We start from the raw sequence: 27,851 nt of genomic DNA, 5'->3' as shown, positions 1-27,851 counted from the left end.
GTAAAGGAAGCTTGAGAGAAAGTAATCTCTTTTCTGAGACTAAACGAATTGTTAGTGATAAAATAGTAAATGCTCGTTTTCACTTCCGCTGCAGCTGGAAACAGAAATTCAGCAAGTTTCAGAGGCGTACAAAAACCTGGAGAAATCGTCCTCTAAGCGGGATGCCCTGGAAAAGGCCATGAGAAACAAGCTGGAAGGAGAAATTCGGAGGCTGCATGATTTCAACAGGGATCTAAGAGGTGAATGGAGTAAAACTTCTGTTGTTTGATTTTTTTCATTTGTTTTTTATTGTTGTACTTATTTGGCAGGACAGTGTTTTACTGCGGAAATCACTGTGTCTGTTGACCCAACTGGGATGTGACAGGACACTCAGGTACCTTCAGTAGTCTGAGGTTTTAAGCACTTGCTGGGAGTGCAGAAAAGGCAGGTTCAGGAGAGTGCTGCAGCCTGTTTCTCATTGAGAAGAAACATGTGATAAGCCAAACACTATAAACCAGATACAAGCCTGGAATTCCCTCTTGTCTTATATCCTAGACACAATTTGTACAATTTGTTCAGTTTATACAAATGGAAAGACGTTTTGCTGACTGCCTAATCCCACACCAGGCATGTTCACTTTATTTCCTGTCCAGTGACCCTTTCGCACTGACATACAAACTGCAGGCCCTCTGTTCTTCCTGAAGGTCGTGTCATTCCTTATCGATGTAGGCATCTGGTTTTTTGGATCTCCCTTCGTTTTCCAGAGTGAGATGTTATTAGTGTCTGGTTCTTGCTAAGAGGCTGAGGCACAATGACGGCAGGCAGTGCAGAGTGATGGTGACTGGTATTTGACCTTAACGTGGGTCAAAGTTTATGCATTAGTTTGAAAGGCAAAAAACGTGCAATTTGAGATGTTCAGAGGTGTACAATTAGGCTTTTAAACTCTTAGTTTAATTTTTAATGAAATCCTTCTGATTGTCCTATGTGTCATCTGCTCTCCCTGCCCCATGTCTCTTACTAAGACTGTGTGCCCAGACATTGTTTTCCATCCAGGAGTAAGGCTGTACAGTGCCCAGTGCTATTGAGAGGGATGGTACACAAAGGCCCGCATTAAATAATCTTATTCATAATAAAGCACAGCATGAAGATTTCATTCTTATTTTCATACACTCGTATGAATTTCTAACAACTGCAGCAGCAGAACTGTTGAACTGTCCTTAGGGCTTTACACTTTTCCCTAAAGTCAGATAATTGGACAGCAGTGATTTAACCTTCTAACTAGTAAGATTTAGTGGAGAATTATAAGGGAAGCTTTTAATTGCATGGTGAGGTTTATTTGAGTGGAAAAAATAAGATGTCTTAACATTTGTAAAAATTGAAAAGATAAACTTCATATGTGTTATAATTGTTTAAAGTAATTTCTTTGGAATTTTATTTAATCTATTTTGTCTCATTGAGGATATTTTCTCAAGGACTTAATTAGAAATATTTCAGAAGTGAGTGCCAGCTTCTTATAGGCTTTTTACTTTTGGCTGTGTAGAATCAGGAGATCCTTTCCCCTTCCTTGCCTTAGAAATGTCCTAAGCAGACGTGACTTAATGCTTGTTAGCTTCTAATTATTTAATGTTCCTTTCGTTGAAAAATTTTGCAGAACGTATGGAGACAGCCAACAAGCAGCTTGCGGAGAAGGAATTTGAGGGCTCTGAAGACAACCGGAAAACCATCTCTCAACTCTTTGCACAAAGTGAGTTATGCAATAATTTGAGTCGCTAGAAGTGCTCCGGTCATCTTGGGAAGGGTAACAGCACAGCGGGTTAGCGTAGTTCAGACCTGTTGGTTTTCTACCGGGACAGAAATCAGGGCAGTGACAGTCCAAACCTGGCAGTGGAGAAAGGAGGAGAGATTCAAGAATTCCTTTTGTCAGTATGTAAAGTCTATCCGATGGCATTTATTAGAGATTTTGAAGCAAATGTGGTTTGCAGTTGAACTGTAAAATTAGGGTTTACCCCATGATGTACAGGATAATTTATCTACCTATTTTGTCCCCTGAAAGCTTTGGAATTAAACCTTTCCAAGCTGACAAGGGTCTCGGCATGGTTTAAGGCCAGGGGGACTGGGACCTGGTAGGTCTCCTATCTCTTTCCTCTTTAATTTGCCACTGCCCTCTGCAGTTCAGCAAAACTAAAGGGGTTGAACACTGCCTGGTATGCTGGGCTGGGTGAGGGAACTCTGCCCACAGCAGTGGATTTATCACAAGGCAAAACAATGATGGATGTGAAATGCTGCTTTTCCTCTGTACTTGGAATGTCTTGAGGCCAATGGTGGCGAGCCAACTTTTCTCTCATCCCATAGCGTACTCCACCCTTCTGACAATGCTCACTTTTCTCCAATTGTTATATAAAAAGGTAACGCAATAAAATTGCAAAATAGAGATTTTCTGTGGTGTAACACACACTGCTTCTACTCTGACAAATGCTGGTATCCCTCTCTTGTGTTGTGCTTAGCTTATTCCTTGTGGCTTATGTTGCAAGCAGGCGACTTCGGGGTGTGAATTCAGAACTCCTGGGGGTAGTGGAAAGTCTGAGTTTACTCCCGCATTCAACTGGTTGGGTGGACTTTGAGGTTCGTAGGTTCACCCAGAGAGGTGGGAAGGTCCAAGCTGTGAGGCCTTACGTTCCATTTCTCCTTTTGTATGAACACGGAAATCACAGTGCTGCATTTTGTCGTTCCCAGCGTTTCTAGGGGTGCTGTAGGCACTTGTCAACTGAAGCAGTACCCATCTGGGGAAAAGTCTGGAACAAAACCTCCAAAAGCCTCGCTGTGAACACTTGCAGATTAACAAACAGACTGCTGGCACTGCCTGATACCTGCTGGCGTAAGGCCACCCTGTCTCGTCTCATTTTCTGCAATACATTTTAGCATGATCACACCGTCAGCAACTCATTTCCAGGGTGGAGGAGACACACTGGGATGGGAGAGATGGGGAAAAGAATAAGGCAATGGTGACATTAGCCTTTGTGCTTGTGTCTTATGTCACAGGCTCGCTCTGAGCTGCAGTCAGGGTTTGCTCTGCAGAGTTGTGGCTGCTGTTGGTGGACAGGTTTGTTTTGCAACCTATGTGTGGGCTGTGTTGATCCTGTAGACAAAGGGAATCTTGAGCTACTCCGTGTTGCTGAAGCTTTGCTCCTGGCTCTCTCCTGGCAAAAGAAAGGGAATAATTGTGGTCCTGTAAATATAGTTATGCACATGCTTGCACAAACGGGCCTGTGTACTCCATATGCAGTCTGTCCTAACACCCAGGATCTCGTTCCTGTTTTTCAAGCCTTCCACTCCTTGTCCTCATTCCTTCATCGTGGGATGTTGGTTTCTGGAATGCAGTTTCTCTGGTGTCATCAGTGCTGGGTGTAGATTACTCCAGGGAGTATTCTGTGGTTGTGTATCCAGTGAGTGTGTTAATGTTATCATTGTAGCTGGTTGGCTTCTGCTGGGAATGACAACTTCTACAAGGGACACCAGCTCTGTGTTGTGGGTTTGCTTTACACCTATTTGGGTTTTTTTATGAGGACGGTTGCCCTGTTCCTGAAACACACAGCATAGCTGCTCCCCCTAGGCCCAGCTCTTTCAGGGGAGCAGCAGCAAAGAACCAGCTGCTGTGCTTGGGGTGGCTTTAAGGCATTAGACATGAACCTCCAGCGCTGTGCGAAAGGCTTTCTTGACCTGCAGGTCTGCTTTGAGCACTGACAGAACAGATACACGTGCTTCAGATCTGGCCAAGGGGGTCATTTTTAAGGGCAGTAGAGGAAGACTGAGGAGCTCTCATTGCTCACGTGTTTTCTGACTGCTCTGATGGTGCCGCCAGCGAAGTGGGACAACGGGGTGTTACTTTGAGAAGGAGGACAGCTGCCTCAAGCAGAACAGCCTTCCTGTTTGTGGGGTCAGAGTGAGAAAAAGGAGCACAAGTTTTTCAGGCACAGAAGTCTGCCCTCTCCTCTTCCCAGCTGGGGATATTAAAATCACCCAGTTTGTTTTCCACTGCTGAAAGCTCAGAAGTAAAGAGGTGCCAAGTTTCACTAACCATCTGCATAATCAGAGCAAATTCCCTAACTGTGCTGAGTGATGAATGTTCTATTCCTTCTCGCTAGCATTGGGGCATATTGTTGCTTGAAGGTGCCATGGTTGTTTTTCATGGTTACAAGTCCTCCTCTTCCTTGAAAGCCATGTGCTTTCCCCCCTCACGCACACCTTAGTACTAGATTTGCATTCTCTCTCTTGTGTGAAGTTCCAGTACAATCTTTCCTTTGCCTTTGGAGTGAAAGACCCCTGAAAACTAGAGGACTCTCTATTGATAACTCTCACTTTGTTTTGATAGACAAGGAAACACAGCGGGAAAAAGAGAAACTGGAAATAGAACTGGCTGCTGCGCGCTCTACCAACGAGGACCAACGAAGACACATCGAGATCCGAGACCAGGCCTTGAACAATGCTCAGGCCAAGGTGGTGAAACTGGAGGAGGAGGTGAGGATGCTGGGAGAGAGAAATCAGGGTGGCGTGGGTTCCAGTAAAAGTGAGTGTGGCAATGAGCTTGTCTTGGGCAAGTTATAAGGAAATGTGCTTGCTTCAAAGCTATTTATGTCGACTTAGCTTTGTGTTGGTTAGCTAAACCACTGAACTGTGCACAAATCTGTGTTTCCTTGGAAGTGGTTTTGTCTAAGCAGCCATGTTTCGTTTTCTTTTTGTTTCAACTGATAAAAGTGGCTGGAGCTGAAATCCCAGCCCTGGCAACCTCCTGAACTTGGCAGAAATTCAGATCTGGATGGACTTTTAACTAATATCAAATGAATGCAACTTGTCTCCTTGCCAGGTGTTCCACTTACACCAGTGTATCGTGGTGCACAGTGCAGATCACAGTATGTGCCCAGCATTTGTAATAAGCTGGCCATGACCTTGGTTGTTTTCTCTCCTTTTCCTCCCCTCCGAGAGGGGATAATACATTTGAGCTGCTTAGCTGGGCAGCTTTCACAGCAGTTTCTTTTGTAGCCGTGTCCCTGCCACTCACACATGGTTCTCACCTCGCTGCCCTTCTGCGTCATAGTGTCCGTCCTCTTTCCTCCCGCCTACTCCTTTCCTCTCCAAGGCTCCATTTCCTGCTCCCAGCCTCTGCTTCCTTTACTCCTACTCTTCCTCCATAGAGAGCCTCTGGAGGAAATCTCGTGACCCAGCACACTTCCTCCACTGCACGTTTGTTCTCTGCTCCTTGGATTCTGCCATCTTCCTGCCCACTAGCGCTGGCCATCCCCCTGGGCTGAGCACAGTGCCTGTATCCGCCTGCATCTTGCTGTCTCCCGAGACATTCTTCAAACCCTCCCCTTGTCTGCTTCTGCTCCTCCCTCTGTTCAGGATCCCGTTGTGCCAAGAGAGGAGGAATGATCAAACACAAAGTGAACACCCTGCCATCTTATCTTGCCTGCCTTCTTCCTCTCACAGGTACAGATGTTACTGCCTTCTTAATTTTAGCCTGCTCTTCTCTGAGCTCTGTATTTGCTCAGGCCCTTCCCCTGAACCTTCGTTTCCTTCCCTGGTGTCCTTAATTTTTGGCCCTTGCAGTACCTTTCTTTTAATCTCTTCAGCTTCGTGGAAGCCCTCCCTCAGCCTCTCTCCCTCCCGGATCTGCTCTGCTCATTCAGGATGTCGTTGCAGGGTTACCTGTCCTCGTACCTTATTAGCCTTTCTCCCTAGTGCTCCACCTCGCTTGTATTTCTCCACCACATCAAATTCAGGCAGTTCCTCTTTGGTTTCCAGGCCCATCACGGTTTACCCAACCCCGTTTCTCTTCTCCCCTTGTTGCTGAGAGGATGTCTTCCACCTTTGTCCTTCTCCATTTCCAACCACCCCTTCCTCCACACCCCAAACAAGCACTTTGGTGCCTTCTGCCAGCCTGTCCTCACCTTCACTGCAAACACGGGCAAGGCCACTTAGAAGTGTCCCTTGCAGGGGTGCTCACGACACGGCTGGCGGGGGCCAAGCCACACTTCATGCTACCCCAGAGACGTCTCCTCGGCCTGCCCTGCCTGCGTGTTTCTGCCTGTTGTCTCCAGGGTCAGGCTGTGAGCTTTGAGGGCAAGGAGCTCTCATTTGTACAGCACTCAGCATCGCCAGGCTGGGGGCCAGCACTGGGGAACCAGGTTCTGTGCAATACGAATTATAAATAAAGAACAGAGTCAGAGAAATGCTTAAATATCACTGACCACATTCAGCCTTGCGCACAGTTGACAAGTCCGTTGATTTCACTGAAACTGCAGCCTCTCCTGGCAAAGCTGACTCGCACCGTTGTTGCTCAGGGGCACAGGGATCATTAGGTTATAGGGTAATTTAAACGTGACCTGATTCTCTTTGGCTCTAATGCTACTGTGTCACTCAGTCCTGCAATGTAGAGGAGCTCTTTGGCTTCCATTCACATTTCAGTACCTTATTACGCTAAAAGTCTGATGTTTGACTAAGTGCACAGGGCATCCTTTTGGCATCCCTGGAACTATTCACATGCTTGGAGTCAACGCGTACGGTGGTGCTGTGATGAGCCAAGGCCGGCACACGCCGCACCTGGCCAGGTTGGACCTCTGTGTGGGCACTAAGATTGGCTTCCTCACAGTCCAGTTCAAGTCTTTGAAGGTAATAATAACCGTATGTTGTCTTTTCAAAAGACCTCTATTGTTTTACTGGAAGAGTTTGGTTCAGCGCTATTGCAAAGTATTTCTGCCTAGGCAGAATAGTAAAATAGGTAAGTTACTCCGGGCCATATTGCATGATAGCTTAAAAACCACGCGTATGTTGATACAGAGTGAAATGCCCTGGCCTCGACTGCATGAGGGCTTGTGGTCATCGGCATCCAACCTTTGCTCGGATCCCAGGGTGTGCAGGAAGTGCCACCCTTCCTGTTGTAGATAAATATGGAAGCATCTGAGTGAGGGAGCAGGAATTAACTCTGCTTTTTCCTAGAGGTGAGGGGGAATAAGGGGAAACAGAAGGGCTAAAAAGTCACTTTTGCAGGTTTCCCAAATCACTTTTTAATGACATACTTAGGCTTATGAAGCATTTGTTGCCTCATTAGTATTAAATTGTGGGAACTTCTCAAATCCCCAAGCTGTTTAGTAACTTAGCGAAAGACAGCCAAGCAAACTGTTCGGTGCTCAGGGCGCCATTCAGAAGGGACTGTAAATGTCAGCCTGAGTTAGTGACGTTCATTGGCCAAGATATATGAACAATTTGTCAATTATTTCTTTTATTCCTGCCAGCTTAATCTGAGTTACTAGTCCCTGTAATTGTCAGGAATTTCCAAACTAGTCCTGCAGAAGAGGGTGGAGTTTCTTCTGCTGAGGTTTGGCAGCCACTCTGGCTCAGGGCCTGAGGGAGCTGTGCATATTTCAGTTGTTGCATCCTGTAATGTAAGTTTTCAGCTTTTTTCCCCCCCCCTTCTGTTTTGACTTCCTATTAAGTAGAGTTACCCTGCCTTATATTCACCATATCCTTTATAAAAATAATATTTCCGTTCTAATGAGACCCATAAGCCATATATCACTATAGCTGAATTTAAATATTGCATTTGAATGGGAACTTCCAGATTCTTTTTAAAATCCTGAATTGCTAGTTAGGGCAAAACCACCCGTCTGTAAAATGTAGACACTTGTCTACTCCTGTGGAGCTTTGAGAACTTTTATGTATATTGCGCTTTATCATCCAAGTTAGAGGAAAGGAGGAGATAAAGGGATGCTGAATGTGATGGAGAAAGGAACAGAAGCAAAAGTAGATGTTCGCAGGAGTGAAATGACTCTTCAAATTTAGACCAAGCTGTAATAAAAGTTTCAGATAGTGTGGAGTTTGTTGCTGCAAAGTGCTAAAAAGGGTGTGATAATGGGTATTTCAAACAAATATGTCTACGAACAGATTTGATAAGTATGTGTCTGTTTTATATGTGATATTTAAACTTTACTACGTCTCTACTATACATAAAGATAACCAGTAATTAACCTGTATTTTCACTTCTCCATTTTCATTCTTCCCTTTAGCTGATGCTCCATGGTTATGCATATGTCAGTAGCTTATTAAAATTGTTTCTAGCAAAGTATTAGTCTGGTTTTTAAACTTCAGATTATTTTCATTACGTGCAATAAGCAAGAAATTTGAGATAAATCAAATACATTTGAGGCGAAACACATGTTGGCTTAAAAACATATATCACAGTCAGAAATCGTTAGCGATAATATGTTCAGGTAAAGCAATGAATGATTCTCCTTTTGGAGCAAGGATTGCCGTGATGGTCTCGGTTTTGATGCAAACTCTGGATGGCTGCAGCATGCAGCGGATGGGCAGCTGGTGGATGGTCACAGATGGCCCATATGTGTGAGCTTTTAAAATAGCCGCGTTACCACCAACATCTGCCAGCGCACACCTCGAGAGCCTTTAGCAAACAGAGCAGACGGTTAAACTTTGCTTTGCTCTGGGCCAAGGGCAGAATTGCTGAGTTTATAGAAAGGAACATCCTGAGCAGGCTGAGGCTCTGGGTAAAGCCTTGTAATACTGCAGGAGAGAGTTTCATGCCAAATACTTCATCTAACCACAACTGCTGGATGTAGAGGGTACAATTACTGCTGCTTTTACACTTTTAAAGAAAAAAAAAAAAATCCAGAACTTGGTCATTTCAGCTTACGCTGGTTAATTCATACCGTAGAATGCCACGCTTCAACTTAAAAAGTGTTTGTGGGGTTTTTATATAGTAGTGTAACTTGTGCTCCTTTGCTCCAGCAGTGTACAAGCCACTGTTTAAATGAGTGCCTTAAGGAGGCAGCTGTGAAAAACAGTGAATAGCACTCAGAAGGTATAAGTATCTCCTTTTTGCCCTCCTCATGCGCACACCTTGCAATGGGAGGAGAAGCCAGACATCCTCTACATGGGTGCAAGCTGGGGGCTGGGGGAAGGGAAGAAGTTTGAATGAAATATCTTTTAGAAAAGTGGCTTGCATTTAGGAGCTGTAAGATCTTTCAGCCATCAAAATTCAACATAGACCAGATTCCACAGCTAAGACGACGTATTAATTTCTCACTCAGCTATTGTGGAGAGAAATGGCACACTATTTCCAATAACACTGAGGGTTCTGGCTGTGAGAAAATGTAGAAACGTTCATTTCCAAATGACGTCTATTGTACTTTATATACTGTATCTGAGATACTTTCAGAACAGAGCTCTGGCTTGTAGGGAAGAGACCCAAAGGAGCGTTTGTGTGCGTGAAGGCTTGTCTGTTTTATTCCACTCACTTCTCTGGCTCTGTAAAGAAATATTCCTAGTCTCCACAGCTTTCTCTCACTTAAATGCTTAGACTGTCAGAGCCACATAACTACTCCTTTCAGGACAGAGTTGCTTTTAGAGAGGACACTTTTTGGATTCCTTATCATTCATGGATGCGTAGGGTGGGGAGGAGAGGAAACTCCCTCCTGTAACTACTGTGTGTCTTTAATGACCTGCGTTCTTGGAGCAACAGAGAACGGGCTTTTTATTGCTGTGTCGCTGCCTGTCGTATTCTGCCTGTTAGCAATTTTCCAGAGGTGGCTTTGAGAATTATAACTTATTTTAACACAGAGAAACAACATTATGATGTTCCCATGCAACAAACACTGTTCCCTAGCAAGAGGATAGTGTTACCAAATTGCTTCAGCATGAGTTCTTGCTGAGGGCAGTGGCGCCTTGTTGGGCCTGAATTCAAACAAATTGAGGGTTCAAAGGCGTCCTAGAGGAATATATTCCAACTGCAAGAGGGAGAGGTGATTTAAACGTGCTTGCTTTCTTTTATTTTTCACTACATTTCTGCCATAGCAGGCAGATTCTTGTGGGGAAACACATTTTCAGCTGCATCTGAAGGAATTCAGCTTTAGGATAAACCCCAAATGTAATGAGAACACCCTGAATATATTAAACAAAGGACTTTGAAGACATCAGAAATAGTGGGTGTGAGAGAAGCAGATGCTGACGAGTGTTCCCAGTTTGCTGAAATAGGAGCTGTCCAAGATGAAGAGGGGAATGGCTGGTTTGTCAAAACGCCTGGGAGGGTTTCTGAATCACTGCTGGCCGGGCAGGAAGTCTTGTCTTCTTCCCCAGAAAAGCTCTTTGCTGAGTAACGCATCTGGAAGCGATGAATCTCTTTACAAAAGAAGATCCTTCCTTCCTCCTCACCCGCTGTGTCCAGGACTGTGTTTGTCCTGCAGAGGCAGCTCCAGCCCAGCTTCTGCCTCCCTCGCATCTGGTGACCTGCCAGGGAAGATGCCCCGTTCCCGTGTGCTCCTGCTGGCCGTGCTGTGTGCGCGAGCCCCCCGTGCCCGCTCCACAGCCTTTCTTCTGCAAGGACCTGACACCTTGGAATGAGGTTGCGTGCTTTGTCAAGGGCTTTGCTGAGAAGCCCAAATCAAATGAAGGAGCAGGATTTGTTTGGCTTTTAAAGTGTTAATCCCTTTTCTGCTGGGCAGTTGTAGTGCTAACCAAGTGTCCCTACTTCTGACAGGAACCTGTTGTCCTTGGACATTGATTGTAGACCATGCAAACGTGCTCTGTAGCAGAGAAGCCTGCAGGTTGCCTGCTGCCAGGCGTTGTGTTGTCTTAGGACATCTTTTCTTCTGTGAAAAGATCCTGAGGACTAGTTTCAGTTTCCTAGGTTTAGTGAATTTGTTTAATAATTTCATTCCTACATGTTTGAAGTGGTGGATTCATTTTCCATAGCTGGAAGCCCTGCACTTGAGGGATATTGGTGTGCAGGCATTTTCAGGCAGTAAATCTTTCTGAATAACTTGGAAACAATTGCTCTTCATGTCAGCCAGACCCTTGTGAGCAATGAAGCCTCTGAATCCCAAACGCATCCTCCTTCTCCCAGCTGGCTCTCAACTGCAGAAAGCAATTTTGACAAGGGATAGAGGAAATAAAATGAAGACAGAAATACTTGATTGGGAGGCCAGGAAATCTTTCAGGGGTATTCCCTGCATGAATTAGCACTTTTGTGTGCTAGATTTCTGCAGAGTCCCAAGCCTGTCGTTGCCTTCTTTATTGTTCTTATCCTCAGTCCTGTTGCAGAATTTGTGTAAATGTCATAGTGGATGTGGACTGGAGAGTGACTGCTCTTGTTTAAAATGGTTTCGTTAGAAAATCTGGTTGTGAGAGCCAAAGCCTGACCTCCGGTACCTGGGTAGGACATTTTCCAAGGCAGTCAGGGATTGACCTGGAGAAGATACGCACGTGATTGACGTTGTGCCGTGTCCTGTAGGGAATGCCAGGAAGGGACACGGCCGCGCTGAAGCGCTGCGCGGTGCTTTCGGATGTGCGCTGAGGTTATTTGAGATCTCACCGCCTTCAAGTGGTGTTATAGTAAAGATATTATTATTTCAGAGCACCCTTCAAGGCAAAAGAGTTACAATACGTTATATGAGCATGAGCTTGCTTCTTAGTTAAATGCAGTACCATCAAAAGGAAAATAACTATCTTGTCAAATGGATTTAAAGTGATATACCGAAGGGCGTGACCGCATCCTTGTGAAGCGTCAGGAATGAGCTCTTATCTAGAGCACGTGTTCAGGGCAAGGCCTGTTGCAGAGAATACCAGTGTCCTTTGATGCCATCTCCCGCGTGGTAGATGTCACTGTGGCCTTTGGCACTGAGCAGCCAGTTTTTGTTCTTTGCTGGGAGAGAGAGAGAGTGGGGAATCCATGGCAAATGACCAAGAACAAGCCTCAGCACGCTGCCTTTTTTTCTTCCTCCCATCTCACTTATGTCTGCAGCACCCTGGCAATACTCAGGAAGCTGTTTCCAATTCCTGTCTTAGGAAAACACGATCGTACTCTCGATTTATGGTAATGAAATCCCTCTGTGCTCGGAGGAATTATTCCTGATCCTCTTCACGTTCAGAGGACAGATCGAGTCAGAAAGACTTAAAAAAAAAAATAGGCTACCAGTCCTGGAGAATCCTGGTTCACAGAAAGGTGAGTTTTTCCTCACAAATACTGGAAATTAATGACACTGTCACAATATGCAGTGGGTTGACTGAGTGCAGGGAGTGCGTGAAATGAAACAGCCTTATATATAAATGATAATTGTGTCAAAAGACACATGAGGAAAGCTGAGTTGTCTGGAGCACAGACATGCCTTTAAAGCTTACTGAACATCTGTGTTCCAAAAAAACCGAACGTGATCTGAGGGATTCCTGAATTAATTCTGGTTTTAAGCCACTAAAAAAAAAAAAATACACACGCAAATCCCGAATTTTCTAACATTCCTAGTTCTTCCTGATGCTGGAAGATGAAGTTTATTTTGTGAAGGGGAAAAAAAAGGATGGTTGTGAAAAGCCACCGAACAAGCCGTGCGGGTGGCGTGGGTCTGGTGCATGTGCAGGCAGCGCTGGCGAGTTGGGCAACGGCTTGTGTTGCAACATCTCACCTGCAGCTTCAGCTGACGGGAGCACTTTCAAAGTGAATGTTTCAGTGGAATTTCTGTGTCCTTAATTATTTTTTTGGCTGGGCTCTTGGTATTCTTTGAATGCAGGCCAAAAAGTTAATCCGCGCATACGCATATTCAAGTTTGCTAATTATGAAACTAGAAAAATGTTGTCGGTGGCTGCGTTTTGCAAGGAGAGCTTTCCCTGTGTGTTGAAAAGCTTTTCAGAAGTTTGCATGCTTCGTGGTAGGTAATAAGAGACAAAATGTCTGTCCTTCCTTTCTTAACTTTTTATATAGAAGAGTGGAGGAGGAGAGCAGATTTTCAAGAGATTATTATTCAGTTCAATGCATATTTCACTATGAGCGAATTTATTAGGTTGTTCCTTACTCTTGTCCAGGTCGGTAAGCTCATATGCAAAACTAAGGTGCTGGGTGCTCTCCATTTCTAGGTTCTGCTGCTGACTCATAGTTTATCATTTTTGGCTCATTACAGAACTACTATGAGCTGCTGTTAATATAAGTGTAAAACTGGCGCATTAATATACACTTTGTTAGCACCTGAGAAAGCTTAAATAAGTGTTATTAGGCACTATGATCTGGGATAAAAAGATCTATTAAGTATAACGCAGTGGAATATTAAGTCGTATTAAAATGTTCTCGTCCCTCCCATTCCAAACAAGCTTGAAATTTTGAGCAATCAAAGAATAAAAATACCCTTCTGCTGTACATGTGCTGGTGGGAAGGCCTGTGGCTGGATTACTTATTATTTATTGTAACTTTTATTATAAAATAAAAATAAATACCTCTAGGGCAGCAACATTCATGCTGTGAGATTAGATGCCTGCTGACTTTACAAAGAGAAGAAAAGGATACCATATCTGGGATTAATAGTGTCTGGGGACTTTTTTTTCTCTTTGCTGTTCACATTGTAGTCTCTGGATTGCCTCAAGGAACGGGAGTGTGAAAAGGGAAAATTTTGAAGAAACACATGATAAGGCCCTTTTGGAAGGAAGGTGCGATGTGGGAACGGCTCGTGTTGTTCAGATCAAAGCCCAGCAAGCCCCGTGTCCTGTCCCTGCCGAAACCTACAGCAGATTCCTAGGGAACGCTATCAGAATGGGGCCAAGAAATGGCAGTACTTTGCCAGAATACTTTCCGCTTCCAAGAAGGACTTCCTGAGCCAAAAGTGGTGTCTTTTGTCTTTAATATGCCTCAGTGGACTTTTCTTCCATGAAGCTGGAGAGCAGCTCTTTGAACTCACATAAGGGAGTCTGTGTTTTGCATTGTGGTGTTTCTCTAGACTTTGGCTCTGGCTGTTAGGAAAAGTTTCCTTCTTCCTGTGCTTTTCGTATTTCAGGGTTCCTGACAATCAGCTCAAAAAGCAATGCCCCAGCTTTGCTGCAGAAGGCCAGCGTATTGTGATTGCTAGTGTTTTCCTTAACAAAAAATTATGTCCATAGGTGTGCAGTATTCTTTATATTAGAATAGAGTTGAGCCCTGGGGGTGTTCTGGTTTTTAATTCATATTTTAGTTTGGTTTTCTGCGGGTTAACCTTGCTAAGACACTTGTTGGAGGTCTCAGCGTTTTCGTTGCTCATCGTGAGGCAGGACGGCAGCTGGGTTTGCAGGGTGAGCGATGGAGGATGACGGAAGGGTCGGGGCAAGGGATGGAGCAGGACCTCTGGGTCACACTGGGCCGAGATGACCGTGAGGAATGTCCCGACTGCTCAAATAAACCTGACTGCAGCGCGGAGAGAGCACAGGCCACGTCCAGGGTGTGCTTTGAGCCTAGTCATTATTTTATTGTTATGAGACTGGAGTAGGATCCTGCAAGTTCTGATTCAGTTTCTGCTTAATCTCATAAAAACCCTGCCAGCAATTTTCAATATTGCACTGGGAAGCATTCCCTCCTTGTGGACCAGCTCTACACGATGTTTTTGCTACAGTTACCTTGGTAACGTGTCGAGTCACTGAAACACTCTGTGTTATGAACCCAGATGCCCCTTCTAGCCCGTTGCTGCTCTCAGTCATTTGCAACAGATAATTACCTCAGTTTCCCCATCATTACTATGGGGTCAGTGAGTACAGAAAGAACAAATATACCTAACGGGGAGGGGAAAAACCTGTAATATCCTGAGTGTCGAGTCCCAGGCAGGACCTGAGGCTCACTGACAGCAGCCGCCTGGACATGGCTGGCGTTTCTGTGCTCTGCGATGTGTACAAAGCCAGAGGGTCGCTCATTCTCCTCATTTAACTTATTTTGCATTTTCTTCTTTTGTTTCAGCTCAAGAAGAAGCAGGTCTATGTTGAGAAGGTGGAGAAGATGCAGCAGGCCTTGGTGCAGCTGCAGGCAGCGTGTGAGAAACGGGAGCAGCTGGAGCACCGGCTGCGGACCCGGCTGGAGAGGGAGCTGGAGTCTCTCCGCATGCAGCAGGTACCCGCCGTTTCCCCGGGCCACGCTGGGTTTCTTATAGGATCGTACACTGTACCCTACACCACACATAAAAAAAGAAGAGCAGGGGGTTTTTTTTCCACCTGGTAAAATTACTCATTTTTTCTTCTGGTAGGTAGAATCATGGATTTGCTCGCCATTGTATTGTTTTTACTTGATGTAATTCTGCCATTCCAACCAGAATATTTAGATAAGAGAGCAAGAGGGGATCTATCACTTGGCAAGATTCCGATGTAGCCATGTAGATAGATGGTGTTCTATCTTTAAGTAACCTGGTTCTATTTACTTCTAAATTATTTTTTAAAATATTGTTCACAGTTTGAGGTTTTATATAAAATTAATTAACAACTGGCCTGAAAAGAGACCCTTAAAGAAACTTTGGCATTTTAAAAACCAAACCAGCAAAACCAATCCTATAAATGCAGTTGATGGAAACAAATGGGAGCTTCACATAGAGTATATTCTTATGATTGTAACATGAGTCTTTTTCAGTGAAAAGAATGAATGAGAAGTAGATTGTGCATGGTGTTCAGAACTGGATGTGACGTTTTAGATTTATTTCGACCTATGTCAAACATAGGTGAACTATTAGGTTTGTAGATTTTACTGGAAATGGGATGCAGGCCTGTGTTTTAAATCACATTTAGTTTCAGGTTATGTTTATCCCCCGAGTTCCACCTCTGGATATTTAAATCTTACTTGTATTTTTGTATTGGTTTTAGTAGGAGTTATAGTAATTTGATGAACTTGTCTGTGTTACCTTTGGAAGATTAGGTACTCTGAACTCCACAGTTTTTGACATTGGGCCTGAGTCAAGACAAAAAAATAGCTTTCTTGTCATGGTTAAGAATTCTGAACTGAACATAAAATAGCCTGTCTGCCCAATGTATTTTCTTTTAAACTTTTTTTTTTTTTTAATTTATAAGTCAAATGTCCTGCCGACCCCAGGTGAGACTTCCATACAAAACTGTGCATTTTTTTTTTTTTTCTTCTTTTCCTGCTTTTGGAAATCAGCGCCAGGGGACATCTCAGACTGCCAATGTCTCGGAGTACAATGCCACGGCGCTTATGGAACTCCTGCGTGAGAAGGAAGAAAGGATTCTTGCTCTGGAAGCTGACATGACCAAGTGGGAACAGAAATACCTGGAGGAGAGTGTGATGAGGCAGTTTGCTTTGGATGCAGCTGCAACCGTGGCCGCTCAGAGGTAAATGACACTTTTCATAGTACAGGGATTATTTTCTTTTTCCAGCTGAGTGTCGTATTTCCCCCCAAGGAATGTTGTCGTACCACCCTCCCGTGGTACCTTGTCTTGTGGTCTGAATGGCTTCTCAGACTTCTGGATGCAAGTGGAGCCGTGCAATTGCCAGCAATTCGAAACTTTTTTCCAGGAGAAGATTCCTGCACACGCAGGAGCCATATTCAAGACTAGAATTGTCCTGAGCCATTTCTAGAAGCTGTTGATTGAAGAATAGGGGTCTGAGAAGGGGTTTTTAAAATTTTTTTTAACAGGAATCAGTCCTCACTGAAGTCATGTGAGACGGGGTGAGCTTGATGATTCACATCATTCACCCTGAATGGTTTACTTGTTCTCCAGAATGTTTTTGCAAATTACTTTGTGGTATTGTCCTCAACATGGCTACTAACCAGAAACATCTACTAGGAAATTCTGCTCAAAACATTCTGCTGTGTATGGAGTGCACTGCTCGAGGGGGTGGAAAGGGGAGAGTGTCTGAAATTTGGTAACAAGCTCACATTCCAACACAACGGTACAGAAACACTTATTGTGGCTGTAAATAGGCCCAAGTGCTTCAGCGGGTTGGTAAACAAGAGCTGTTATTGGAATGCAGCTCTTTAGCTTAAGATGTTGCTTACATATCATTTCATTGCTCACTAGTTTCTGGTTCTTGGCGGCAGGTTTTATTTTAGATTGTTTCATGAACCAGATTAAATAGGGATGTTATCGCAACTGACTTCCTAGCTCGTAAGATCATGCTAGAATCACAGGGTGAAACTGCAGTTCTGCTGTGTTAGTATTTAAAGACTTATCTTATCTTGCTCCAGAAGCAGGCTGTTATTTTAGGGGATTGATGCTTCTTGTGCACTGTTTTCCACCTCCCCAGAGACTCTTTAAAGACTCTTGCTACTGCTTGTCCATGGAGGCCACAGTATATTTTCAGCGTGCGCTGATAAGTAGGGGTCTGGTCTATTGTTTATCATGGAATGAGAGCGGATTTGTTAGGCCTGTTCAGGTTTTGTTAAATGAACATGAGTGCCTTCCAGTCAGAAAAGAGCCAACCTTTGTTTTTCCATTTCCTTCTAGCTGCTTCTCGCCTAAAACAGAGTGTTCCATTAGTGTCAATACTTCTGCAAGTTATATGCAGTTGGCACCTACAGTGTCTCCTTCAAAAATACAGATTGTGAGGGATTTCACTGATTTCAGTGGCAACCTCATCTATACTATGCACAAATTTCTTTCCCTTTTCTTTGGTAGTGGAACGTAGCATCCCTTAGGAAGCTGAGGTTGCAGGAAAGGTGGTTTACAGCGCAGACAGGAACGGGGTCAGGTTGGCTTCCTTTGCTGAATGACCTTCTTATGCCCTTCACATTGGTGCTTTGCTGTTCCTGATCCCAACTTTTGCAGAGTTAAAGGTGCATTTTCCAGACAGTTCTTAGACCTGCTGGGCCTGGGAGAACAGATTTCTTATGACAATGAATTGGGAACTCCACATTTTTTGTGTGATTGTTTTCTAATTATGTTAATGCATAGCTATGTCAGTAAAATGCTCTTAATGTTATGAGTCATGCAGTGATACAGAGTGCAGCACAGTGACTTTTTTCTGACTGAACAGTAACAAGTAGAATGAAATATTTGTTATGTTTTGGTTAGTGGACTGAACAACTATCACAGTCTTAATATCAGGCACTATATGGAATCAGTCTAAAACTGTTCCCAGCCCACTCCAGGTTTTTTGGACCAAGCTGCTTAGGGTTGCTTAAGAAACTTCCCTGCCCAGTTCCCTTCGATACTCAGATTCCCCATAGGGAGCTGTTGGAAGGGGAAGGGAAAAAGCTTTATATCTGAAGCGAAGTTTGTGCTGTTTCAGTCGAAGAAAAGTGCCGAGTGCTGTATACCATCCTTCTCCCTCCCCACGTCCTTGGATTTGCCTCATCGATCAGTTTACCATAGTACAGCGAATCAGTCAGATTATAGACTGGCCTGAGATGGACAGCAGATTGACTATTGTTATAATGACGTGCATATTTTTTTAAACCTTCTTTCTTTAAGACTGGAAGTTGGATTTTTGGAAGACACTGAGCAAGCTAAAACTCTAAAAAGTGGATATTCTTGTTACTTTTGAGCAATAATTTTGTGCTGCTGGGAGGAAAGCAGCAAACTAAGCTGGTCCTTCATCTGCTCTACTGCTCGTTCCCAGGGACACGACAGTGATCAGCCACTCGCCCAACCCCAGCTACGACACCTCGCTGGAAGCTCGCATTCAGAAGGAGGAGGAAGAGATCCTGCTTGCTAACAGGAGGTGTCTCGACATGGAGGGAAGGTAAAATGCAATTTGGTCCTATCTGGCTTCTTTAGGACAGGGATTTTAAATTAATTGTTTGGGTAGACGCCTCAGAACCAGAAATTCTTGTGTCTTCAGCAGTAGCAATGACATATACGCTCGTTTAGCCAAGGAAGTATCTACATAACACTCAAAACCTGTCTTGATACTGAGGGCTAACGCAGAAAAGTCTTGTCTTAGATTTTTTGCATCTAGCTTGTTCCTCTTCTCTCTTCAGGGCATCCTCATCAGACCCCAGGCTCCAGCCACCTTGACAGTCCCACAGAGCTGTTTTCCCTGGGGTTAGGCCCAGTGCAGGCTCCCCAAAGTGTGTTAATACTCATCTTTTTGTTGGTCTCATGTCCTGCATATAACTCTCAGCTTTGTCTCAAAGCCCCTTCTGTGGCTGTTTGGGGCAGCTTCCAGTAGCCAAGGGTGGGTGGGTATCTCAGTGCCGCTCTCTCATGCATGTGTACAGAAAATCTCATGCGTGATCTGCTCTAGCGGGCTAGTGAGCACCCGGCGTTCGGGGCAGTAAGCTCCACGGCATCCTGTCTGTGCCTCCCCAAATGCCCAAGGGAGTCCTAGTCGCAGCCGTGGGGGCACTGAGAACCTCAGCCCAAGGAGACAGGAGTACAGGTACATTGTTTTTCTTTGCACTTTTCAAAAAGGATCAAGACTCTGCACGCTCAGATCATTGAGAAGGATGCCATGATCAAAGTCCTGCAGCAGCGCTCCCGCAAGGAGCCCGGTAAGACAGACCAGCTCTCCTCAATGAGACCCGCCAAGTCGCTGATGTCGATATCGAACGCCGGCTCGGGCTTGCTGTCCCACTCGTCCACGCTGAGCAGCACTCCCATCCTGGAGGAGAAGAGGGAAGACAAGAGCTGGAAAGGCAGCCTAGGTAATTTTTAAATAACAGTGGCAATTCAGATACACGAGTTGGAGGGGAGGCAGGAGCAGCAGAAGGCAGGTGATGTCTTGGACAAACAGATGAGCTGGCCTGGCGTGCAGTAAAGCTGACCACAAGCAAGATGGGACCCATTCGGAACAACTACTTGTTTTAATCATTTGCGAAATAGTGACTTCTGATGTCCAGGTTCTGTCATTAAAATATGTAAGCCTTTATTCCCAATTTGGTACCTGATGTCAAGGATAATTGAGATCTAGTTTTCAGAGTTCCTAAGCACTTGCCTTCACTGGGTTGTTACAGCTGTCTGGAGGTGTAAAGTCTCCTTGAATAGGAGCAGAGATACTAATTGCTATCCTGTAGTGTTGTGCCTGCACTAACATGACTTCTGTCTGGAATGGCTCAACGCCATTGTTGAGAGAAAATGGCTTGTAACGAAGCAAATCTTAGATGATTTTTTTTTTCTGGGGGGAGGTTAGGCCCCAAGGTCCTCCCTATGAAACTAAAAGACCCTGAAATGTAACAGAGTCTGTTGCGGCTGATTTCAGAGTGTGCGGATTTACCCTGCCATAGATGCGTCACTGCATAGAGACAGGGAAGAAAGGTGTTAGTGCCTGCTTGTGTGTCTTTGCATGTGGGAACATGAGGATAGTGCTATTCACTGGGTACTTCAGCACCCAGTGGTAAAAGGTGCTATAGGAAGGTAAATCAGTGCTGCCTGCTGAAGCATGGAGCGCTTTCCACCTCCTGGAGCAGGGGGTGCAGGACTGCTGCCAGTTAGTTTTCTGGGATTGTGAAATTTCTTTCCCTTTTTCCACAAAGGCGTTCTGCTGGGAACAGAATATCGCTCCGAATCCATTCCCTCCACCCCGTCTCCTGTCCTTCCTTCCACACCGTTGCTTTCAGCCCACTCCAAAACAGGCAGCAGAGACTGCAGCACCCAGACTGACCGGGGGAACGAACAGAGCAAAGCTGCGCCTTCCGCCGCAGCTCCCACCCCGGGACGGTTCCCCAGCACCAGCCTGGCCTACGGTGCGGACAAACCAGGTAACAGAGCTCAGCTGCTCGCCCACAGGAGCCCCTGCCACTGACTTGCCGTCAGTTCTGCTCTGCTCAGTTCTGCCGTCCCTTTTTCCAGGAAAACTGGGGCTAGTTTTTGTGAGGACAGGTGGGTTTCAGAGGTTTGACAGTGTCCCGAGGGGTCTCAAATGCTCTGAAGGAAGAAAACCCTTAAGGGTGGTAGCATAAGCGTGGACACACTGGGTAGAGAGGTACGGCAAGATTTACGAATTGGAGCAGGTATACACAAATCCCAGGGTAGCCTCTGAGTCGGTGTCTACTCTTAAGTAAATCGCGAGTAGCATACAGGGTTTAAAAGGCATATGAGCACCGGCTGTAGAAACCAGCCATTGCATTTTAGTGGGTATTCAAAGCAAAATGGACTCAGATAGGGGAGAGGGAGAAGAAGGAAAGGGAACTGCCAGGATAAAGCTGTCTCATTATTGTACTGTCCCGGTCGCGGGCCCAACTTCAGCGCTGGCTTAAGTAGATCCAGTTGACAGTGACTGTCGCAGAAGCTGAATTTGCTTCCCACAGAGCTCCGAGCTGGCAGCAGCTGCTCATTTTCCAGCCCACTCTGCCAAATCAATGCAGATTACACAACCTTGCCTCTGCTACTTACAGACACATTACAATTATGTTGTTCTTTACGGAAGAGTATTTGGCTGGTATGCTGTGCATCTTGCCCCATGCTATGCTATTTAATGGGTATCGGGGGAGACAGGGGAACAGGTTTTTGTGGTGAAAGTCTACACTGACTACATTGATTTAAATGCAGTCACTCCAGTTTTGAATACCATTGTGTATCAATGGGAGATACCCGAAGGGAACTGGATAAAATAGCTTTATTTGTCTGGCTGCATACACGAAGAGTTGGATTTTTTTAAAAGGAAATAAGGAGTTGTTAGCTGTCTTTTGACCAATGGTAGAAGATTACTTTTAAAATGTTAACATCATTTTTCTAACCTCGTTGAAGTTACAGCTTTGGTTGTCTGTCTCTTGTTTTTCCTCATCACGTAGATGGGCCGCTCTTCCACTCCAGCACTCTTGAAAGAAAAGCCCCTGTTCAGACCATGGGGCAGGACCTCCCAGATGGAGAGATGGTAGAATACCTCATCTGAAAAGCTGTACCAGGATCTGAGCTGGGATACAGTAGCAAGAAATTTGTAAAAGACATTTTTATTGGGAAAAAATTGTAGTACCTGAGTAATAAAAGAACACTTAGCTGTTTGCTCTTGTATATTATGTCTCAAAAGTATGGACAGGTTAATTTATAATTTGTTCTAAATTATAAAAAACCCATAACACTTGTTCTTTGAAAGTTTCCCCTTTTATTTTTTAAATACTGGATCTGGTAATGTCTGGAGAAAAAAACAAGAACTTAGGTGCACTACATCTGATATTTCAGTATTTTTAAAGTCTCTTAGACAGAAGTACCTACTCTCACAGCTGTTGTTTGAATGTCTGGCTTGGACCAGTAAGACGGGCATAATGGCCTTGTAAAGACCAGGACTAGGGACTTAGTTGTGAGCATCACTTGGTGGTTTCAGAATGCAGGTATTCTGAGAAGCTTTTATAAATGGGAGCTGTGATCAAAGGAGATTTCTCTTTACACTTTCTCTTTACCCTCAGTGTAGGAACTCAGGATAGGCATTTCACATTCATAGGCTGGAAAGATTTCCGTTTCCAGTGCGGTAACCTTCTTCCTTTTTCTCTTTTTACTTCCCAAATTGTGTTATTTCTTTATTAAAAAAAAAGACTCCGGTGATTTATGTCGCATTTCACATTTTTAGTTCCATTGAAAGATTTGCCACACTTTTATACTTAAGTACTTTTTCAATAATTTATACAGTGGATAGTAAATAATATATTGCAGTCATGTTTTACATAAATTAAAAAAGGGGCGCTTACAGGCTCAGTCCTGATCCGTTGGATCGGATTTCTGCCCTTGTAATTCCACTGGCTTTAGTGGACCTACTCCAAATTTACCATAGTGCAAGTGGCAAACCCTGTTGCTTTTCAGTGTTAGCAACTTAATCTGCTGCATCTGCAGAGATCTTTCTCTGTAGCAGATTTTTCTGTATTTCAAATACCCTTCTCCTTTTTATTGTCATTCCTTGGAGGTACTAGACCCTTTTTCATATAGTAAAGCCACAGAGGTAGAGCTTTAAAGAGGAGCTCTATGTAAAGTTTCAGGTAGTAAATTCTCTCCTTCCAAAACATTTTTTTTCTTCATCTAACTGGAGAGAGCAGCTTAAGGAAAGTCCCAGAGGCATTACAGAAGAAAGTTACACATTTAAGTCAGCAGGTTCACTTTCAGTTTCTTGGGAACTAGCACAGATGCATCAGTGCTTTGGCTGCAGATTCTATAGGGAGATATTAAGACCAATAGAAGTAATTGAGTGGTTTTTGTTACTGTCCTTGCATTTTATTAAAACGCTTCAATATTAATTTCCGTTAAAAACTACTTTTTTTAATGTGAATGTTAAAATATTTAATTAGCTCGTGATCACATGTTGGGAACCTGGCTAGTCTCAGCTTTCTGTGCAGCATTAGAGTAGCCAGATTTTCATTTCAGATCACTTCCCCCCAGAAATAAGAAAAATCAGCAATTAATCATCAAGCAGTTAGTGAATGTCCTCAGTTCGTACGTGGTTGACGCTGCTGATGTGGTGTCCGATTGAAGTGGCCTTACCAGTTCAGCAGATAAAACATGGATTTCGCGCTGGCGGGCTGGGAGGTGAGCGGAGGTGCCTTCTGTCTGCTGCACAGGTGACTCAGCAGTGCCTAAAATCGGCCGTGAGTTGGCTGATAATCGCTTAAAACCCAAGGAAAACACTGCCCATCATTTCGAGCAGATTTGCCGCTTGTTAGTGTTTTTCAGGCTATATTCCTAGACCCCCAGAAGTTAGAGATGGCAAAATACATATGGTAGGATACGAACTAAGCCTAAGTAGCCTGGCTTTACCACTGACGGCTCCAGCAGGCAGCACAAACTCCGATCGCCGCGACTTCAGAGCTGCACTTTAAGGCTTCGACTGTCTCTGCCACATGGGACAATGTCTTTCTGGACAGCGTGGTAGGTCTTCCCTAAGTCTGTTCTAATCATCTGTCTGGATTAGTTCTCCACCCTTTTCTAGACAAACCGCTCACAGCCTCTTCATTCCCAGCCCTGACAATGGCTTAACATTTATTGCTCTCTGCTTAATTCCACCCTGTTACGTGAAGTAATGCCCACTTTGGATGATCTGAAGTGATTTCCTCCTCCACAGTTGCTGGAAATGCAGGAGGAGCTTTTCTCGTTAGCTCAAGGTGTCCATTTTTCTGCCATTTCAGCATAATTTTTGATGTTATGTTCTGTGATTTGGCTTAGAATGAACAATAAGGGAGATCACACGCCACTGAGTGTCTGTGAGAGGGGGGAGAGATGTTTGAGTGCTTTTCTGTTCTTTTAAAGTCAGGAAAAATTCCGTTCCATCTTTACAATTACTTCTCAGCAGTAGGAAAGAAGTTTTGCAACTGTAGGGCTTAATTCACATTAATTCTAAAACATCTAGGAAAATTATGATCCTTTAGAGGCAAAATCTGGTTTAGAAAACTGATTTTCCGCAGTCGATATTAGCTGTTCAGCTGGACTAGGTAAAAGTAATTTGTTTATCCTCCTTGCAGCTCATTGTTTTCAAACGGAATGCCACCGTAATCTATTTTTACAAAGAAAAAAAAAGACACAGTAGCTTTCTGTGAATAAAATACAGGAACTGTCTCCTCCAAAAACTCTGACAGTCCAAGCCGTCGGGATTGCAGGAGCCTTAGCAGTTCTATGCCCGTGGAAGTAAATTTGGAAGAAGACGGTGCAGTTCTACGTTGTTTAGGGCAGGTTCTTTGCCCTTTTTTGTAGTCTTGATTTCTTCCAAAAGCAAAACCCCCAGAAGTTTTGACATGGAAGTTTAAGGTCATCTTCCTGTGCCGATGAACCAGGAGCCATCAGGAATGTATTTTCCCTCGAGCTTCCTCAGAGCCATCCTGATGTGAATGTAAAAGAGCTGCTTGCTTTGAGGAAGATGTGTACTATAGTCTTCAGTCTCTCTGTACAGATTTTTATTTTGTTTTTAAACAGAAACTGCTTTAAGGAGGCAAACTGCACACCTAGTTCCTTTTCCTTCTGTAGAGCTCATTTCTAGTAGAAAGCGATTTTTAACACAATGATTGCAATTACCTTCTTTGCAAACCAAAATTTTAGACTAAGAGTTTTTCTTAAACTCGGGTATTAGAAGCAGAATTGTAGCTTTTATAAAGAAAGCCACATATTCTTCTTTTGTAGAGCAAAGCAAGAAAATCAAGTTTAGTTATTTTTCCTCTTTTCTTTCACTGCTTACAGAATGGCCAAACTCACAAGTCCTTCCCTTGGGCAGTTCTGCTGGGGTTTGGTGGCTCAGGGACTTGCCTGAGATCTAGAGGCTTTTGTTCCCGTTATTAACTTCCAGTAGCTCCTGCCAGCAACTCCGGTGGGGTCGGAGCTGCAGTTTGGGCTCTGGGGACTCGAGTTGCTCCTCAGGGCTCTGCAAAGGGTGGCCAAGGTCAGCGAGTGCGCTCAGGGGCTGAAATTCTTCACGTCTGGTCTCTGCCTCTGTTGGCAAGTTTGTAGAGCAAGAGGCTGAAAACTGGCTCTGCTTCGTTTTTGAGGCTGCCCGAGTGAGGGACTTGCAGAGTTTTAGGCCAGAACCATTTCCAAGGACGCCTCCTGCTCCAGGAGCCCACGCTGATGACCAGCGGTGCGTGAGACGTGTGACAACCGTGTCCTGTGAGCCGTGACACCCCGACAGTGAATCCCGGCGACCGTGGCCGATGTGCTGCTTCCATTGCTTGCAAAACGGTGGAGAATAACCTCCGTGCAGTCAGGACAAGCAAACCCCGGGGGTAATTTGGCTTTCGTCCCCTCCCGATGCGGGCTGGCACAGGTTAGTCCGGGATTCACTGTCCTCCAGCTGCGGCCGATGGTTTTGCTCCGTGGTGGGGTGGGGGGCTGTGGGGAGGGGGGGTCTCTTTTCATGTATTTGTATAGGAACTCTTTTTTTTAAAAGCTAGCATTTTTATGTCTAGAAAGTAAAAAGACATTGTAAAATGTAATTGTACTGTATTTATGAAGAAAATACATTTCTTTTCAAAAAGATGTGATTCTAAGTTGCTTTTAGAGTCTGACTTCCGACAACGTCATCTCTCGGGCTTTCAGAAGCACCGGAACCCCTGTGGTTTGCTCTGTGCTGGCCAACTGTACCGGGAACCGGCTGCCCTGGTCCTTGGTGGCGCCGGGTTTGTCCCCAGGAGAGGGGACGCTCAGGACCCCTGTCCTGTCCTTCAGGTGGCCCATGGGGGCAAATGGCTTCAACTCCGTTTCCCTTCCAGCAGGGTTGTGGTCTCAAAGGTGAGAAATGGGCGACTGGTTAGCGGCTTCTCTTTAAGATCCACAATATCGAAGCATAAATTAAAATACTAAAAGTTCGGTATTTCACAACCCTAGAAAATGTGTCAAGAGAATGATCTTACCTATGTAAGTCTATATTGAAGTGAATCACGTGGATTGTTTTTTCCTCTTTATTTAAACCATCAGGTTTATTTTGCAATTTGTAACAGAGCTGTTTTGTAATTCAGCTGTTGAAACAGCCCTAAAGTCTTTGAAGATTACGGCAGTTTTAATTCTAGGAAAGAAAACAAAGAAGTGTAAATATGCACTAAAAGATCTTGCAAATGACTATCGGAATGTTTGTAGTTAGCTATAAAAATATTTCAGGTGTTTTTAAAGAATGCATCCTGTGTTTTCAATTTCTTTCCACTGGTTTGCTTGTTTTGCAGTAAATTTTCTTAGTATGAAAACCTTACTGATGGTGAAACAAACCCAACCTTCACCTTATCTGATCCTCACTGCCGCTTGGCCTCCATCTTTAAGTTCTCAGCTCCTAATTGGAAATTTCGCAGGATAAAATAGTTGTCATTCCAGTCTCTTCCCTTAAGCATCACTTTTTATCTTTTCCTCTGGCCCCTCCTGCAGCTGCACACAACCCAGCTCACTTTCACACCTTTTTAATAATCAGATTAGCAACCCTCCCTTACCGTAACTTTGAGCTGTGGTGGCAGTGCCGCTCATCTCTCCTTCGACGGCTGGACCGTTTTTCAGATGTCTGAGGGTAAGAGCACGTGAGTAACCTGCAGTCCTGTATTTTCTGCATCACAGCTTCCAATACACCAGCGTGCTTTTTGTTCATATATTGTCGGTGCATTTTGTTGCCTCCAATTTATCTTTCCTTTCTCGCCGCGCTCTCAGAGGGAAGCAGCAGGGATTACTGGGGAGCTGCTTGAAAGGGCTCAGCCTTGGTGCATTTTCGCTGTAGACGTTAAGGTAGTTGTCGCCTCCCCTGGTTGCCGGCGCTGTCATAAATACCAGCCAGCGGTCAGTTTAGCGCATAACATCCCTGACACTTTCAGGCCTTTTGATGTTGTTTCTGTATATCTGTCTGGCACGCCAGCGTAGAAACAAGAAGACTAAAAAAAGCCCAGCCAGACAAAAAAGAAGAGCTACAGAAGGTTGCTATCAGCTGCCTTATTGAAGAGCGGCTGTGGCCCACGTGCGGAGGGTGTGCGGGGCAGGACGGGCCGGGCAGCGCGGCCGCGGAACCCGCGGGAGAGGAGGCTGGAGCCGGGCACCCGAGAAAGCGGCTCCATGGAGAGCAGCGAGAAGCCACCCAGGGATAACTAAGGTTTTCGTGTCCCCTTACTGTTCTCGGAAGGTGTTGACCAGCCCGCTTGGACATCAGCATCTACCAGAGGCTGCTCCTCCCAGGTGGCTGGATGCAGCTTGGACATGTGCGTGGTAGAGACACCTCCTGCTGTCCCACCTCCTGTTCCTCAGTGCGCCGAGATGTGGGGCTTAAAAGGGGAGAAAAACATTAAAGGTTGGTTGTTTCGTTGTTTCTTTGTCTGTTTTTCCTCTCAATTGGCTCAGCCTTTAAATGAAAAAGCCCCTTTGCTCCCAAGCCTTACTAAGCGCAGCTTAAGTAGCGGGCAGTTCCCCGACAGTCTCGCTGCTGCCAGGGACGCTGGAAGGGAGTTCAAAGGTAACACAGCACATTGCAAATGTAGCTCAGTCCCGCGTGTTGCGCTGCCAGTTGCGTTATTTTATTGTAAACCGTTGCCTATCGTCGCTTTTAAACACCTCTGAAGAAAAGCAAAATTCCATAATGACACAGGACGTTTCTAGAGACAGCTCTCTGCCTCCCCTTCCTGCCCCGCAAGACAAACAAAATCTGAGCATTTTAAATGTTCTGGAACATTTAACTGAATGTTGTAAGAAAGAGTAATATAAATGGCAGCAAAAGACTGGCCTTGTAAAGGGGCCTTTAAAGTGATACTTAGATACGGTGACATGATTGAATGAGAGAA

At 44.7% G+C, this 27,851-nt stretch overlaps 1 protein-coding gene across 3 annotated transcripts in view; it reads left to right on the top strand.

Annotated features, from left to right (window-relative positions):
* AMOT (angiomotin) overlaps positions 1–25,420 on the top strand; it is a 51,517-nt gene extending 26,097 nt beyond the window's left edge. For all 3 annotated transcript variants that reach the window (XM_065643339.1, XM_065643337.1, XM_065643338.1), the window contains 9 exons: positions 95–239; positions 1,631–1,723; positions 4,349–4,494; positions 14,723–14,872; positions 15,905–16,095; positions 18,326–18,448; positions 19,120–19,352; positions 20,181–20,405; positions 21,438–25,420. In XM_065643339.1, coding sequence (XP_065499411.1) covers positions 95–239; positions 1,631–1,723; positions 4,349–4,494; positions 14,723–14,872; positions 15,905–16,095; positions 18,326–18,448; positions 19,120–19,352; positions 20,181–20,405; positions 21,438–21,538 — 1,407 coding nt within the window. In that variant the 3' untranslated portion in view covers positions 21,539–25,420. The remainder of the gene's footprint in view (positions 1–94; positions 240–1,630; positions 1,724–4,348; positions 4,495–14,722; positions 14,873–15,904; positions 16,096–18,325; positions 18,449–19,119; positions 19,353–20,180; positions 20,406–21,437) is intronic.
* Positions 25,421–27,851: the final 2,431 nt, after the last annotated feature.

Source organism: Caloenas nicobarica, chromosome 12 (assembly GCF_036013445.1).
Source record: "Caloenas nicobarica isolate bCalNic1 chromosome 12, bCalNic1.hap1, whole genome shotgun sequence".
Lineage (NCBI taxonomy): Eukaryota > Metazoa > Chordata > Aves > Columbiformes > Columbidae > Caloenas > Caloenas nicobarica.
Note: the sequence above shows the minus strand (reverse complement) of the source record. Positions and strands in the feature narration are given on the sequence as shown.